This window comes from Hyperolius riggenbachi, chromosome 5 (genome assembly GCF_040937935.1).
Source record: "Hyperolius riggenbachi isolate aHypRig1 chromosome 5, aHypRig1.pri, whole genome shotgun sequence".
NCBI lineage: Eukaryota > Metazoa > Chordata > Amphibia > Anura > Hyperoliidae > Hyperolius > Hyperolius riggenbachi.
In genome coordinates this window covers 378166327-378183830 of record NC_090650.1, presented here as the reverse complement: position 1 = coordinate 378183830, position 17504 = coordinate 378166327, and the positions used below count along the sequence as shown (strand labels likewise).

The 17504-nt window shown below is 45.1% G+C and overlaps 1 protein-coding gene across 2 annotated transcripts in view; it reads right to left on the bottom strand.

The window, feature by feature from the left end:
* CNGB3 (cyclic nucleotide gated channel subunit beta 3) overlaps positions 1 to 17504 on the bottom strand; it is a 312570-nt gene that overhangs the window by 18812 nt on the left and 276254 nt on the right. For both annotated transcript variants that reach the window (XM_068234874.1, XM_068234873.1), the window contains exon 17: positions 7161 to 7307. In XM_068234874.1, coding sequence (XP_068090975.1) covers positions 7161 to 7307 — 147 coding nt within the window. The remainder of the gene's footprint in view (positions 1 to 7160; positions 7308 to 17504) is intronic.

The following is a 17504-nucleotide window of genomic DNA, read 5'->3' as shown; positions in this document are numbered from 1 at the left end:
ATACAAAATTGGTACAGAAATGGTAATAACAGTAACAAAATTAATATGAACAAATGTGTAACAAAATCCAATACACATAAGGGTGAGAGAGCCCTGCCCTTTGTAAGCTACAATTTAAATTAATGGGGGGGGGGGGGGGGGGGCAGAATAAGTGGTGGGGTAGTATACAATAGTCATACCTAAAGGCAGTGTGTTTTAGGTTATCTAGTAGGCTATTTATTGTCCAGTGCTGCGTAATATGTTGGCACCACAGTATATGGATACAATAAATAATAAAAAATGTATTTCTTACTAATAGCCCCTCCCCACAATGGTTCCAAGATTTCTCTAGGGCTGTCCGTACTTTTTGGAATTCCCTGTGAACTTGATTGGCTTGGGTCTTTTTATCCTACTGTGTCAGTACTTGTTATGTATACTGGTTTGTTATCTGCACTCATGTTTATTGTTTAGTACTATTGTGTAATATTTTGGAACTTTATACATAAAGCATATTCAAAAATAATAGTCTGTATTCTAATGCTTCAGAGTCCACAGACTTTATTGTTTCTTTTATGTTGCCTCTGTTATTTCATAAGTCTCCTGAGAATATATGTGCAGATATGTATGCAGCCCAGAGCTTGAAAGAAAAAAGATTACTGACATTATACATCACTTGGACAGGACACCAAAGCACTTGAAGCTACTAACTCGTCTTATCAGTGGCATTTTATGAATGCCTTTAAAAATAGGAACTTGGAGTGTTCAGAAACATGTTCTATACACCAAAACATAGCACAGCCATTGATTTTAATCAGGTCACTCACTTCCTTTACAAAACCGAGAGATAATGTGTACTATACTGTTTTATTTAACCGATTCCGGAAACTGTAATTGATTCAATGCCCTTTTTGGGACCTGTTATTCCTGCCAAGGCATAGATTTCAATTGGCCCGCTGCACGCTACCATTGTTGAATCCTGACCCCGTGATCACTGTGTGCCAAGCTCATTGGCTCCCATTGATCACAGGGTCAGGAGCCAATGAAATTGGCTGCTGACCAGCTCACAGAGCTCTGCTGTCATATCGACGGCAGAACAAGTGAGCTTCAGCCACAGGAGAGCAGCGCGTTCGGCGGTAGCAGCAGGTCCATGCGGCGTGATGTCGGTAGGCCCCAATTTTTTTTCCCAGTGGTCTCTGGTCCTTAACCCCTTGAGCCCCGGAGCTTTATACCCCCGGTAGTGACCAGGCCATTTTTTACAGTTCGGCACTTCACAACTTTACTGGTTTATTGTTCAGTCATACAACTTAGCACTCAAATGAATTTTATATCTTTTTCTTCTCACAAATAGAGGTTTCTTTTGGATATACTTGATTGCTGCTGCTATTTTTTTCTAATGAATAAAAAAAAAGTGAACTTTTTGCAAAAAATATATATATTTTTACCTCCCCCCTAAATTGGCCCTAGATTAAGATACATACATTACACTATACATACATAGACATATGGTTATGGCAGGAATTAGATTGTGAGCCCCTCCAAGGAACAGTTAGTGACAAGACACTATACTCTGTACAGTGCTGCGTAAGATGTCAGTGCTATATAAGCACTGTTCTTTTGAATAAATCGAATAAACAGTCTGCCAGCGCCGACAGTGACAGGTGCTCACGCTCATGCGAGCTCCCATCAAATCTTGCTCCTCGTGAGATGACGCCATATGAGGTAGCTGAGACCTGAGAGAGCCGCTGTCCCATCGCCATCCTGCTTAGGCAGACAGGAAGCGGTTAAGGGGCCAGAGACCGCAGGTACTGAATTGGTTAAAAGAACACTATGTTGCTGTTTACTGATTGGACTAGTCTATCTCCTAATAGGCGGAGGGAAGGTATCACCTTTATTCTTTACAAATGCACTCCCTAGAAATAATCTATACAAAGATGCCAGCCTCCCTACATGTTTGCACAAAATGATTGCTGTATGGTTGAGTAACTACTTTTCAATAAGTGCTTTTAAAGATAAAGAATCCCCATGAGAGGATGGACTAGTCTAGGCTACCTTATTTGTGGCTACAAGCACTATTAGGCACTGCTATTTGGCCTGAGGAAGTGGGTATGCACCCACAAAACGCGTTGCTAGTGCAATGAAATTCTATTAGTACGGGAATTTGTCTTCATTGTGGCAAGCCACCTCACTTTTTTCATTTTATTTGTTTTTAACGCATTTTATCTTTTCTGGGCGAGGCCCCTTTATCCAGTTTAATAAGGAATACAAGGAAAACATGGATCATTCTAAATTTGACAAGCTCTAATCCAATATATAAAATCTAATACTTGGTGCCATAGGGGTAAAGCCTTTGATAAACTAGAATATAGGAGTTTTATTACAGCGTAAAATTAAATTAACCTTTATACTGGGAGCAGTTAGACAATAAATGCTTTCAGCCCTGTGCTAATATATGTTTTTAATATGGATAATGCAGATAATGTTTGTAGAAATTATGAAACCGGACTTAAATATTACTGTAGAAAATCTCTCTCTGAGAACAAATGAACATCCTTGCAATACATGTAAAAATGCCAACAGACAAAGTGCAGACATTTTAACTTCCTCTGCACTGTTAGTTGGCTATAGTCAGGGCTGTCAACAGGACTGGTTTACTGCTGCGCTATTTAAGGAGTCTACATGTTACTAATAGCCACACACATGGAAAAATCGGGGAAAAAAATAATAAAATAAGAGAGTGTGTGTGTTATCGTGTGTTAAGGAACCCCAAAAAGTCGCCATGGGTATTATATGTGTAGCCTAATAATGGACATAAGAGATGGCTGGAACCCTTAGATTTTGGGTTCGCGGACGTGAACTTCCACAAAAGTCCGTGAACTGGTGAACTGGGCGAACCGCAATAGATTTCAATGGGCAGGCGACCTTTCAAAACTACAAACACTGTTTCTGGCCACAAAAGTGATGGACAAGATGTTTCAAGGGGTCTAACACCTGGAGGGGGCATGGCGGAGTGGAATACATGCCAAAAGTCCCGGGGAAAATTACGGATTTGACACAGAGCAAGGGTATAATCCCTTAAGGGCATAAACCACATTACTTTCCTAAATTGGAGGCATAAAGTGCTTGAAAACATCTTGCGTGTGTATACATGGATCAGCAGGTAGTGTAAGTAGTGTACTGATTCACCCTGACAGACTAAACTCACTGGGTAACACACTGCAAACAGCTGTTTGTGTAGTGACGGCCGTGCTGGACTGGTGCGCACGATGGCGAGAGTGCAGGTGATGGCGGTTTTCCAGCCCATATGGTCGGGATGAAGTAGCTCAATGACAGAACAACAGTGACTGTCCAGCTGATTAAATTTGGTCTGTCCACAATGAAGCAACGACCTTACTAACTTGGGTGTGCCCCTATGTAGAACTAGGTTAAATGTGGCGAAATTTCTTTATCACTACAATTTGCCTTGTAAATAACTGGACCACAAGAAAGCATCACTGCTTTCCAAGCCAGAGTGTTACTCATCTTACTAGAGAACAAGAACTTGTAAAAAAAACAAAAAAACACAAAAAAACCACAAAAATACTCATAGAGTAACAGATTCCGGGAACCGACCACAAGAGCAGTTTAAGTCACCTTTAATTCATTCCCAGCATCCAAACAGCACATACAGTGTTAATGCCTGACAACCGTTTCACAAGCTAAATGCCCACTTGATCAGAGGCAAGAAATGATAACTGCCCGTCTCTGACGGCACAGTCACTGCACCTGCTACTCCCAGCTGGCCTAGCATTCAGTGCTGATCAATCTCTCATTATTATTGGACAAAAAAATACTCAATTTAATAAGCAAGTATGACAGGCAAACTCCACTTATACACAATTTACCCATAGAAGGTAGATATCAATGACATCCAAAAACCAACAGAGACTAGAAATGATAGGCAAATGTTATAAATGACATGCAGATATCACAAATGATAGGCTTATATTATTACCAACAACAAGCAGATAATAGCAATATTACACAAATATCAATGACATACTTATATTATGAAATGACCAAGCAGTTAATATACCTAAGATAGCAAATTGGCTATGCATGGTTCCTTGGAAGGAAACTAATCCAGGAAAATCCAGTTGCTTTGTTTAAATCTGCCTGAAATTCCCATAGAAAAAAAAATTATTCACATTATAAATCGCTAGCGCAATCGCAAGAGCTGAGCACTTTTGTGAGTGCTTTTCAAAGCGATTTTGCTGGCGATTTTAGAGCTTTTGTAAGCGCTTTTGACTGGCAATTAGCGGTTTGTTTTTTTCCTTCCAGCCAATCAGGAAGTGAACTCTTTGACCCGTAACTGAATCTTTTTAAAGAGACTCTGTAACAAAATGTTCAGCCTTATTTCTTCTATCCTATAAGTTCCTATACCTGTTATAATGTGCCCTGTCCAACTGCAGTCTTTTCTAGTTGCACAGTGGCTGTATTATCTCTGTTATATGATCTAATCTTCTCTCCTCTGTCGGGTCTGTCGGCTGAGGCAGTCAAGCTGGAATGTGCTGTGCTGCTTGTGATTGGATAGAAGCTATACACACCCTCTCCAGGCCCCCTGCACACTCTGTATGACTCACACACTGAGCTACTCTCAGCCTATCACTTGCTATGTCTTTTGTATGTAAACACTGCATAAAACTGGCAATTACAAGCCAGGATTGCAGCAGAGAGAAGCAGAAACAGCACAGAGGGGCCCATGAGAACATAATGAATAGAATGGTATGCTTTTTATTGTAAGAATTTTAGAGTACATATTCTCTTTAAAGTTATTTTTGTAAAAACCGCACACAAAATCGATTTTCCATAGACAGATAGATCCTTCTCTGATCATTATCACATAAGAGGGCTCTAGCTGCTCGAATCCCTCCACAGACTAAACACAGATTCTCAATCAGTTTAAATTTTTTTAAAATCTGCATGCGCCAGCGTTCCCAGTGCCAACCCACCTGGGCCATGCGGTGTAGCCAAAACTTATTCTCACCAGTCCCATCTCTTCTCTCCTCGTCGACTGCTCTTTCTTGTTTCTTCACTCCCGAGTCCTGGACACCTGTGTGATGTAATCCTGTAGAGCAGGGGTCCCCAACCTTTTCCGGCCCGGGGACCACTTTCTGACCAAATTTTTCTCCGGGGCCCGCGGGGGGTGTAGCGTCCTAGTGGACAGCGTCGTGCACAGCGGGTAACCGGGGGGGGGGGGGGCATAGCTAGCATAGTTGCCCCAGTATAGGGAGTTTAGTTGCCCCAGTATCGCTAGTACAGTTACCCCAGTATAGCTAGTATAGTGCCCAGTAAAGCTAATCTAGTGCCCAGTATAGGTAGGTAGTGCCCCAGTATAGCTAGTATAGTGCCCAGTGTTGGTAGGTAGTGCCCCAGTATAGCTAGTAAAGTGCCCAGTATAGCTAGTATGCCCCAGTATAGGTAGTATAGTGCCCCAGTATAGTTATTATGCCCCAGTATAGCTAGTATAGTGCCTCAGTATAGCTAGTATAGTGCCCAGTTTAGCTAGTATAGTGCCCCAGTATAGCTAGTATAAGTATAGCTAGTAGTGCCCCAGTACAGCTAGTATAGTGCCCAGTATAGCTAGTAGTGCCCCAGTACAGCCAGTATAGTGCCCAGTATAGTGCCCCAGTATAGCAAGTATAGTGCCCCAGTATAGCTAGTAGTGCCCCAGTAGAGCCAGTATAGTGCCCCAGTATAGCCAGTATAGTGCCCCAGTATAGCTAGTAGTGCCCCAGTACAGCCAGTATAGTGCCCCAGTATAGCTAGTATAGTGCCCAAGTACAGCCAGTATAGTGTCCAGTATAGCCAGTATAGTGCCCCAGTATAGCTAGTAGTGCCCCAGTACAGCTAGTAGTGCCCCAGTACAGCCAGTATAGTGCCCAGTATAGCCAGTATAGTGCCCCAATATAGCTAGTAGTGCCCCAGTACAGCCAGTATAGTGCCCAGTATAGCGCCCCCGTATAGTACCCAAGTATAGCTAGTATAGTGCCCCAGTATAAGAGCCCCAGTATAGTGCCCAAGTATAGCAGCCCCCACTTCCCCCCCACCCCCCCTCCCCCCCGGCGGCCGCCACTGCTGCAGTTACCTTGGCCGGCGGTGTCTTACATTCCCCTCTCTCTCTCGCCGGAGCGCGCCCCGCTGCTGCTGTAATGGAGAGGGAGGAAGCAGGAAAGAGAGAGCGGTTCCCATAGTAACGGCGCGCCGCTACAGGAAGCCGCTCTTTCTCTCCTGCTTTCTCCCTCTCTGTCACAGCAGCTGCAGGGTGCGCTGCTGTGACTCGCACGCTGACAAGAGGGAGAGAAGGGGAATGTAAGATACCAAGCGGCCGCCAGAGATAACAGCAGCGGCGGCTGCAGAGGGGGCGGGGCGGGGGCAAGAGGACAGTCCCGTGGCCCAACTGAAAGCGTCCTGCGGACCACCAGTGGGCCGCGGACCACAGGTTGGGGATCCCTGCTGTAGAGGACAGACACTAGGGGTACTGTGGCACATACCTCACATGACCACTAGAGGGCTCTAGTATTTGGCCTCTAGCACAGACTGGGGAGTGAAGAGAGGAAGAAGCAGCCAGCGGGGAGGGAAGAAACCGGAATCACACGTGGACAGCTGAGAGTAGCTTCATCAGCCGTCAAATCGAATGCCGCTAGTGACTTGCTCCCAATCCATCTCCAATTATTCGAAATATTCTGTCCTAGACAATCAAATGATTTTGCCCGAAAATTGGTCAATCGGGAATCGTTTGCGGCATCAATTTCTAGCAAATTTGATCCAATGATCGAATCAGCTGAATATTGATGAAAAAAATTGATAAGAGTATGGCTACCTTGACTTATAATTTAGAAATTCAATGTTTCAAAATGGCAAAGAACTAGCCATTGTAGCATATCCTATATAATAAAACCCCTCTGTCATCTTCCTGTCCCTGTGTCTGTGTGCTTTAGCTACTGCGCATGTGTAGCCATTGGGAGAGGTCCGCGCGGTGTGCACATGGGCGTGCATGCGTGCTTACATGCGGCGGTCATAGGGGCGGGAGGGGAGGGTGTTGTGAAGGACTAGAGTCTGTTATATTAACGAGCTTAGGTCCACCTAGTCATGTATATTAATGTAGTTTTATATTAATTTTCATACAAAAGTGAAAATCATACTTAGCTTTCTTTGTCAGAAGTTTCTTGGAATCTGGATAATGAACCAAAATTTCACTCAGACACTTCTTATCGAGAATGAAGAGGTTGGCGAATCCGTGTGCGACCACATTCGCTGTCCGCCTGTTTCCTCCTCCAGCAGACAGCAAGCTAAAAGAGACAGAATAAAGACGTCCAGTGACATGTATGTAAACAAAACTTCTGCTAATAAAAGAACGAACAAATCAATATAATCCGCCCAACATAGCCATATATGGTTTAATGAGACCAATCTATCTGGATCCTAGAGATAATATTGGATCCATTGCAGGCCGGATTTACATGAAAGGAGCCTGTGGGCTTGTGTGTTCTGGCACGCTAGACTTTGCCATCCATGAACCCACAACATCCGCGCCGAACCGCAAAACAATTATGTTGTCATCTTTTTCCTTTACGTCCCCTGCCCAGCATAGGTAGCCTCAAGTGCCCCTTAGTATTAGGTAGCCAGAAGTACCATCAACATTAAGAAGTTAGAGGAGCCCCAGCTGAAGTGAGATCTCATCAGTGGAGTGCCGAGAGTCGGATGAGTAACCTCTCATTTAAGCTTTGCTCAGGAGTCCGCATAGGGAAGGAGGGAGGGACTCTTAGAGAGGAGTGAGCCACCTTTACATTATTATACACCTGTAGGTATGAGCCTACAGTGCCTTATTGAAAAACCCAGCCTTACTGCTAATTGCTAATGTTTGGAATACACTATGAGATTTTTCAGCAGATTTACTGTCTAATCGATTTTCCGATCAATTTTTTTATCATTTTTTTCCAATCTATTTTACAATCGTTTTTCATTCACTTCTATGAGAAAATGATCAGAAAAACGATGGAAAATCAGATCGGACCTGTCGGTAATTATCTATCGAGCCATCTATTTGCCCAAAAATCTCATGGTGTATTCCCAGCATAATGCTAGGTACACACCATACAATTTTCTGTTAGATTCTTCTGTTAGATTTACCTACAACATAGAAAAAAAGCTATCTGGCAGGTAAATCTAAGAGAAAATCTAACAGAAAATTGTATGGTGTATTCCCAGCATTAGTGTCAGCAGTCACTACAACTATAGCAGAGAACATTGTGCAGCTGCTATTTCTATGCTATTGGGTAAATGATACAAAAAAAGATAGAACCTGATGAAGGCTGGACCATGTCTGAAACACCATGCTGTTTTTGCTATCTCTCTTTGTTAATACATGTGCTAATCACTGCAAGAAAAAAAAAAAACCAAGCTGCTTCAAATGGATACCTTTTATAGAAGATACAGTATTTCATTGCTACCACTAAGAAGTTTTTTTTAGGACTAACAAAGAAATATTCTGTATGTCACCCCTAAATAGAGATGGCTCGAACCTCCGATTTTCGGTTCGCGAAGCTCGAACGCGAACTTCCGCAAAAGTTTGGTTCGCGCAAACCTTGCGAACCGCAATAGACTTCAACGGGGAGGCGAACTTTGAAAACTAGAAACATTTATGCTGGCCAGAAAAGTGATGGAAAAGATGTTTCAAGGGGTCTAACATCTGAGTGTTTGCATGGATGAGTGGGATACACGCCAAAAGTCCCGGGGAAAAATCTGGATTTGACGCACAGCAGCGTTTTAAGGGCAGAAATCAGAATGCATGCTATATTGGAGACCTAAAGTGCTTTAAAACATCTTGCATGTGTATACATCAGCCAGGGAGAGTAATTAGAGTACTGCTTCCTACTGACAGACCGAACTCACTGTGTAACGCACCGCGCACAGCTGTTTGTGTAGTGACGGCCATGCTGGACTGGTGCGCACCATGGCGAGAGAGTTAGCTCAATGAGAGAACAACAGTGACTGTTCAGCTGATCGAATTTGGTCTGTCCACAATGAAGCAACAACCTTATTATCTTGGGTGTGCCCCCCCTCCCCCCCCCCCCCGAGACACTCATATAGCTGACGGTCATTGCTTCATTGTGATACGCAAGCCCCTTCACCGCGGCAAGGTAATGATCACGAAAGGGAATTGACACATGTACATGCCTTTTGTTTTGTTGTTGCAGTTGCAGTGCAGCCAGAAAAATTAGGCAGGCATGTACACGCACCAGAAAAATTATTATTATAGTGGCCGCTGCTAGCAGCCGCTATAATAATTTTTTTGGTGCGTGTATGTAACGGTTGGGTTCACCAGCAGAACCACGCAATCGGCGCAATCGTACAAAATTGCGCACAAAATCGGTTCTGGAGTACCCATTTAAATTCATTAGCCTGCTTTTAGAAAATGAGTGTTTTTTCCATCTCACAACCCCTGCACTGGGGGGATGTGAATGTTTGTTTATTGTTTATGCTTCCCCGGAGAGCAGCAATAAAACCTAAAACCAGAGCCATCCACATAGCACATAAATCTTCTTCAAAGGTGATACTAGCTAGGCCTGGGCAAACAGGCCGGGTCGTAAACTCATTAGGACCCATTCACATTCCTGCATCTAGCCTGAGGGGTGTTAGAGAGTTAAAGAGAATGACTTTTAATTCACCTTGATATGAAGGAATAAGTCATTCAGACATTTTACCAAATTAATCAGTTTTCTGTCGAGGCTAGCCATTACAAAATTAGCAGACCATTATTAGTAATGATTTGTGTGTGGTGGAACCAATCAGAATGTTCCTACCATTATCCGAAAACAAGCAACAGTGTGATTTGCCTTGGAATACCCCAAGATGCACGTTTGGTATCTGTGTGAATAGAGAACGCTAAAAGCGAGCCCGTGTCACTCGCTGCAGGTTTTGGTCGGCTGTTGACGAGCTATGATCATTCCAGTTATCGCCTATTCTTTCTGCTTGTCATGACAAAGGGCGGGAGAAGGTATACAACACCTATCTCCTTTTACAACTCCGCCCTCTGGCAGAGGAAGAGTTAAAACCAACAATGCTGGACAGAGAGGGGAGACAGTCCCCAGCCATCCTGTACCATCACGGATTTGGGCTGGATGATAAAAGGATTAATAACTATTCCACAGAACTTTCCAGAATTGGAGTACTTATCTTCTGTGGGACTTACCGCAAAGGACACGGTAACTTGACAAACTGCTCAGACTGTAATCAGCTATTATTTTCATATTGAACCCTTATTATTTCTGTATCAATTTGTTTCTATTGCTATATTTTGTTCTGCATTATTTCTTTAAATAAACGATTTAAAAATTGTTTGTCTAAGTGCTGTTCTGAAACAAATCTCCGACAAAAGAATTCACATCTTCAGAGAGACATGTTACCATAACTGTTTTGATATTAAATATTGTTAGTCTTGCTATCTCTAGAAAGGTTGTCAAATTAACCCTTTTTCCTACAGGATTTAGCTAGAGTTAGAATTAACGCATTCGCACACTTTTATTGCGGATTGGTGGCAGCGACCTGGCCTCTATATGAGAGCACAGATTGCATCGATTGTATATACAATTGAAATTGGACTGTGTGTGGACCAACCAATCCAAAAGGTTACTTTGCCTGCAGTTCTGACTGTCTTCAGGGTTCTCTCGGGTCTGAGGCTTTATGGTAAACTGCAGCAAAGGGAACAGGAATTGGTGGGTGACTGCGCATACGTCACATTGCCGGCAGCGGTGTGACCAATCTTTGGCATCACTCTGTTCACCATATTACAAACCATCGGATGTGCCTATTCCCCGAATGGTAACGGTGTCAGATTAGACAAGATTGGCGCGCGTTGCTTGTCGCATTATTACCTGACGACCCAGCAACCGGTATTTTAACGTCAACTTGCTAACAGTCTTACAAGCCATTGGAGGCGTTTAATCCCTGATGGTACTGGAGTAAGTTAGAAGAGATACCGGGGCTGTTCGTCACAGTGTACATGCCTGCCTAATCTTTCTGGCTGCTAGCAGCGGCCTTAAAGATTCAGGAATCTGCCTGGTGTCCTGGACCCTGTTGGTGGTGGCGGAGAAGGCAGTCAAGTGGCCTGCAGACAGAGATACTGTGTGGGGAGCGACTTAGTCTTGGGACCGGCAGTCACACGGCGTACAGGCAGAGATGCTATGTGTGGGGACTGACTTAGTCTTCGGGCGGGCAGTAGCCCTCCGGGATCCATGCCTTCATTTTGATAAAGGTGAGGTACTGAACACTTTTTTGACTTAGGCGACTTCTCTTCTCAGTGACAATGCCTCCAGCTGCGCTGAAGATCCTTTCATCGCTGCTTACAGTGTCTACATCTAGACTTAAGGCCAAGTAGTCGGCTACCTGCCGGTGGAGGGTGGATCTGGAAGGGCTAAGGCGAGGCGTTGGCCTAAAGAATGTCCACATGTCCGACATCACCATGAGATCGCTGGAGCGTCCTGTCCTTGCCTGCGTGGACATGGGAGAAAGATTAATGGCAGTGGTACCTTTATTCCTTTGTGCTGTGACATCACCCTTAAAGGGAAGGTTCAGGGACTATGAAAAAAAAATCCTTATCCATTTACCTGGGGCTTCCTCCAGCCCGTGGCAGGCAGGAGGTGCCCTCGGTGCCGCTCCGCAGGCTCCCGGTGGCCGACCCGACCTGGCCAGGCCAGCGGCCAGGTCGGGCCTCTTCTGCGCTCCATTGTGCCGTCCACGCTGGCGCGCTGACGTCATCGGACGTCCTCCGGGCTGTACTGCGCAGGCTCAGTAGTTCTGTGGAGCGGCGCCGAGGGCACCTCCTGCCTGCCACGGGCTGGAGGAAGCCCCAGGTAAGTGGATAAGGATTTTTATTTTTTTTTCATAATCCCTGAACCTTCCCTTTAAACGCACTGTAAAGGATAGTTGCCAGCTTGTTCTGCAAGTGCGGCATCTTTTCTGCCTTCTGGTGATTTGGAAACCTAGTAGCGTGGACACCCAGTAATTCCCCTTAAGTTTTTTTATACAGGGGTCCCTCAACAGGCTGGACAGCATGAAAGACGCCATCTGCACAAAGTTGGATCCAGTCGTACTCTCCATCTCCTCTTGCTCTACCTCAGTGACGTCAGGTAAGTCCTCCACCTCCCCCCAGCCACTAACAATACCACGGGAACATTGAGCAGCACAAGCCCCCTGCAACGCCTGCTGCAGTTGTTCTTCTGCCGCCTCCTCCTCCTCGAAAAAAAAAAAAACACCTTCCTCATCACCTGAGTCTGACTCCTCTCCCCCACACAACTCCTCCTCCCCCTCTGTGCTGCCGCAGGTGTTCAGGAAACATCTTGTTCTGATGAGAATTGATCCCACAACTGTTCCTCCTGTAACTTACTGTTCCTGTTCACTCTCGTCCACAGCTTGATCCACCACTCTACGCATGGCACGCTCCAGGAAGAAAGCATACGGGATCAAGTCGCTGATGGCTCCTTCACTGCGACTCACCATGTTTGTCACCTCCTCAAACGGCTGCATGAGCCTGCAGGCATTTTGCATGAGTGTCCAGTTCTTGAACCAGAACATTCCCATCTCCCCAGAGTGTGTCCTTCTACTGTAGTTGTAGAGATACTGGGTGATAGCTTTCTCCTGTCGTAGCAGGTGGTCGACCATCAGGAGGGTCAAAATTCCAGCGAGTCGGGCTATCGCAAATCAAGCATTTCACCGGCAAGTTGTTTCTCCTCTGAATATCGGCAAAGCGTGCCATGGCCATGTAAGACCGCCTGAAATGCCCACACAACTTCCTGGCCTGCTTCAGGACGTCCTGTAAGCCTGGGTACTTCGATACAAATATCTGAATTATGAGATTCAGCACATGTGCCATGCAGCGTACATGTGTCAACTTTCCCAAATTCAAAGCGGAAATGAGATTGCTGCCGTTGTCACACACCACGTTGCCGATCTCCAGTTGGTGCGGGGTCAGCCACTGATCCACCTGTTTGTTAAAAGCAGCCAGGAGAGCTGCTCCAGTGTGACTCTCCGCTTTGAGGCAAGACATGTCTAAGATGGCGTGACACCGTCGTACCTGGCATGCAGCATAGGCCCTGGTGAGCTGGGGCTGTGTAGCTGGAGAGGAGATCGCCGTCGTACCTGGCATGCAGCATAGGCCCTGGTGAGCTGGGGCTGTGTAGCTGGAGAGGAGATCGCAGATTCGCAGCACCAGTAGAGTTGAGAAATAATTGCGGCCTGGTATCTTCCACTGCGGTGTCCCAATGGCCAGAAATTTTCTGAAGGCCTCAGAGTCCACCAGCTGGTACGGTAAGTAACAGCTGGCAAGCTAACAGTTCCGCCAAGCTAGCTGTCAGACGTCGGGCAAGGGGGTGACTGGCAGACATTGGCTTCTTCCGCTCAAAGATTTCCCTCACGGACACCTGACTGCTGCTGTGGGCAGAGGAGCAGGAACTGCTGAAGGTGAGAGGCGGAGTGGAGGAGGGTGGCTGTGATTGTGAAGGTGCAAGGGAGAAATCAGCAGAAGATGATGCACCTGAAGGAGGAAGAGGAGAATTAGGGTGGCTTTGCTTTTTTGTGCTGCTTTTCCTCTGGTGCTCTTCCCATTGCAGTTTGTGCCTTTTCTCCATGTGCCTTCGTAAGGCAGTTGTCCCTACATGGCTGTTGGCCTTTCCACAGCTCATTTTTTGGAGGCAGAGAGAACAGATGGCATTGCTCTGATCTAAGGCAGACCCACTAAAAATTTTTCAAACCGCTGAGCCCCCCTGTGGTGATGGCACTATGGTGGCATCAGCAGCTGACGTTGAAGGGCATGTTGGCTGGCTGTCCATGGGTGGCGATACATGGCGCCGGACACTGCCACCAGCTGTTTCTGATGACGAGCTCCCCTGCTTCTTTCAGGAACTCGTCTCCTCCTACTCCTCTCTGACTCCCCCTCTGAACTGTCCCCCTGGTCATCTTGTCTATTAGGATCCCACGTGGCATCTGTATCATCATAATCATCCTCCCCAGCTTCGCTTGCCTCAGACACCTCATAAACTGCACCAACAGCAGGAACTTAATCATCCTCCTCCTCACACGTTACGTCCATAGTGTCGCCTAACTCAGACATATGAGGTGGTGTAACTTGCTTAGTGCCTTCATCTGGTTGTAACAATAATGGCTGTGAATCAGTTAATTCTCCATCAAATAACTCCTGAAAAGTGTTTTATGCAGCGGATGTGATGCTTGTAGTAGTGCTGGTGGCTGCGGAAGATGAGGTGTTCTGTATTAAATAGTCAACCATGTGCTGATGATATCGGGAGTTGATGGGACGTGCCTTCTTATGAGCACTGTACTTTGGTCCAGGGCCACACGAAATCACGTCAGCACAACCTCGAACAGACCTGACGGGTGGCCTGCCTCTGGGTCTGCCTCTGCCTTTGCCTCTACCTGTTTTGTCCATATCGGGGGGATAAAGTGAAAGGTATGCACTGACTTGACAGTGTGCAGTCACACAGGTGCAGTGAAAGGTATGCAGTGACTGGTATTACAATACAATGTACAGCTGCCACACAGGTGCAGTTAACAGGTATGCACGGAGTGGTATATTTCACAGCGTGCGGTCACACAGGTACAGTGAACAATTATGCAAGGATTGGTATTACAAATGTGCAGCTGTCACACACACAGGTACCGTGAACAGGTGCAGTGACATTGCGTGCAGTCACGTAGGTAGGTAGGTGCACTGAACAACAGGTGGGTATGCAGTGATTGGTATTACAAATGTGCACCTGTCTCACACACACACACACACACACACACACACACACACACACATATATAGGTACCTTGAACAGGTGCAGTGACACTGTGTGCGGTCACGTATGCAGTGATTGGTATTACAAATGTGCACCTGTCATACACACACAGGTACCGTGAACAGGTGCAGTGACACTGTGTGCGGTCACGTAGGTAGGCAGGTGCACTGAACAACAGGTGGGTATGCAGTGATTGGTATTACAAATGTGCACCTGTCACACACACACACAGGTACCGTGAACAGGTGCAGTGAGACTGCGTGTGGTCACGTAGGTAGGTAGGTGCGCTAAACAACAACAGGTGGGTATGCAGTGATTGGTATTACAAATGTGCACCTGTCACACACACACACAGGTACCGTGAACAGGTGCAGTGACACTGCGTGCGGTCACGTAGGTAGGTAGGTGCACTGAACAACAGGTGGGTATGCAGTGATTGGTATTACAAATGTGCACCTGTCACACACACAGGTACCGTGAACAGGTGCAGTGAGACTGCGTGTGGTCACGTAGGTAGGTAGGTGCGCTGAACAACAACAGGTGGGTATGCAGTGATTGGTATTACAAATGTGCAGCTGCCTGTCACACACACAGGTAGTCACTGAATGTGCTGGGCCTGGCAGTAGCACAGTAGGAATTACCAAGGATGTATATGCAACACAAGTGTCTGTGGGACACACACACACACACACACACACACAAAAAAAATAGATCACAAGAACAACATTAGCACTCAAAAGAGATGTTGAGGATGAGGAGTGCTTATTAGCAATAAGTATCAGCAAGAAAGAGCAACCTAACAAGCCTAACTGTAGCCTAACTAAGCTTTCCCTAATGTCTCTGCAGCACCTCTCCCTTCTCTAATTACTGCAGCCACACGAGTGAGTGAAATGGCTGACGCTGCCTGCTTTTTATAAGGGGGGTGGGGCTCCAGGAGGGAGTGTAGCCTGATTAGCTACCATGTGCCTGCTGACTGTGATGTAGAGGGTCAAAGTTGACCCTAATGATGTAGTATAGGGGGCGGGTTGACCCGCCATAAAGTTTGCGTTCGATCACGAACGCGAACCACCGAAGTTCGCACGAATAAGTTCGCTGGCGAACTCTTCGGGACATTTCTACCCCTAAATATTGTCTGTAACTTAAACTGATGTCCAGTGCTGCGTAATATGTTGGCGTTTTATAAATACAATAAATAATAAATAAATAAGGGAGATTTTCAGGCATTTATAGGTACAGGGTTCTCCAGCCAACAAATGATCTAGCTGAAGGTGGCCATACATGGAGTGATTTGGCTGTATGATCAACCATTTGATTCGATTAGTTTATCGAATCGAGAAGGAATCAAGTGTGTTCCAGTATGCCTAACTGATGAAAAGTGGCCAATATCAAGTTGAATTGACCAGCTAAGTCAATTTAGCAGAATGGAAGATATTGGTTGATCGCACAGCAATCGGCTACTATTCACATATCATTCGATCAGCTGAATCAAGTTTTGCATTCAAAGCATGGAGACACAACATCAGTCAGATCGATTAGTTATGGTGAATTGCACAGGATATTGCTTGTAGTATGTGGACCTCTAGTTGATCGACTTTCAAACAACCACACTAAAGATGATCGCCTGATAAAGTTGATTGTTTTGCTGATTGAATGAAAATCACCAGATGTATGGCTAATAGACACAAATTGTTTGTGCCAAGCTGAAGGTATGTATTATTTTTTAAAACATTTATATTAAAATGACTGAACAACATAGTATGTTAACCACTTTACCCCCGCGCGTACGTATTTCTCCGCCCCTTTTTCCATTCTTTACCAACCAGGGACGGAGAAACACGTACTTTCCGCGTTCCCGACGCTGCCCGCGCTCCCGCTCGTAAACACGCCGCCCGCCGCTAGTAAACACGCCGCCGCCCGCTCGCCCAGAGATCAATGAACGGGAAAATCCATTCCCGTTCGTTGATCTAAGCCCCGCAATGATCAGCTGCTCTCCTATGGGCAGCGCGATCATTGTGAGAAAAAACTCACGTGTCCAGCCTCCTTATACTTGAGGTCGCATTAAAACAAAAAGTTACTGTGGCCATCTTGTGGCCAAATAGTAAACTACATCCGACACATTTTTCACATACAAATAAATGACTTTTACACATAAAATTAACTCATTACCTCCCACACTCCCCATTTTTTATTTTTTTTGTAATTAAAAAAAAAATAAAAAATTTACAATTAAAAAAAATACATAAATAGTTACCTTAGGGACTGAACTTTTTAAATATTTATGTCAAGAGGGTATAACACTGTTACTTTATAAACTATGGGCTTGTAATTAGGGATGGACGCAAAAATGAAAAAAATGCACCTTTATTTCCAAATAAAATATTGGCGCCAAACATTGTGATAGGGACATAATTTAAATGGTTTTATAACCGGGACAAAAGGGCAAATACGTTTCATGGGTTTTAATTACAGTAGCATGCATTATTTAAAAACTATAATGGCCGAAAACTGAAAAATAATTATTTTTTTCCCCACATTTTTCCTATTTTCCCATTAAAACACATTTAGAAAAAAATAATTCTTGGCATAATGTCCCACCTAAAGAAAGCCTAATTGGTGGCGGAAAAAACAAGATATAGTTCATTTCATTGCGATAAGTAATGATAAAGTTATAGACGAATGAATGGAAGGAGC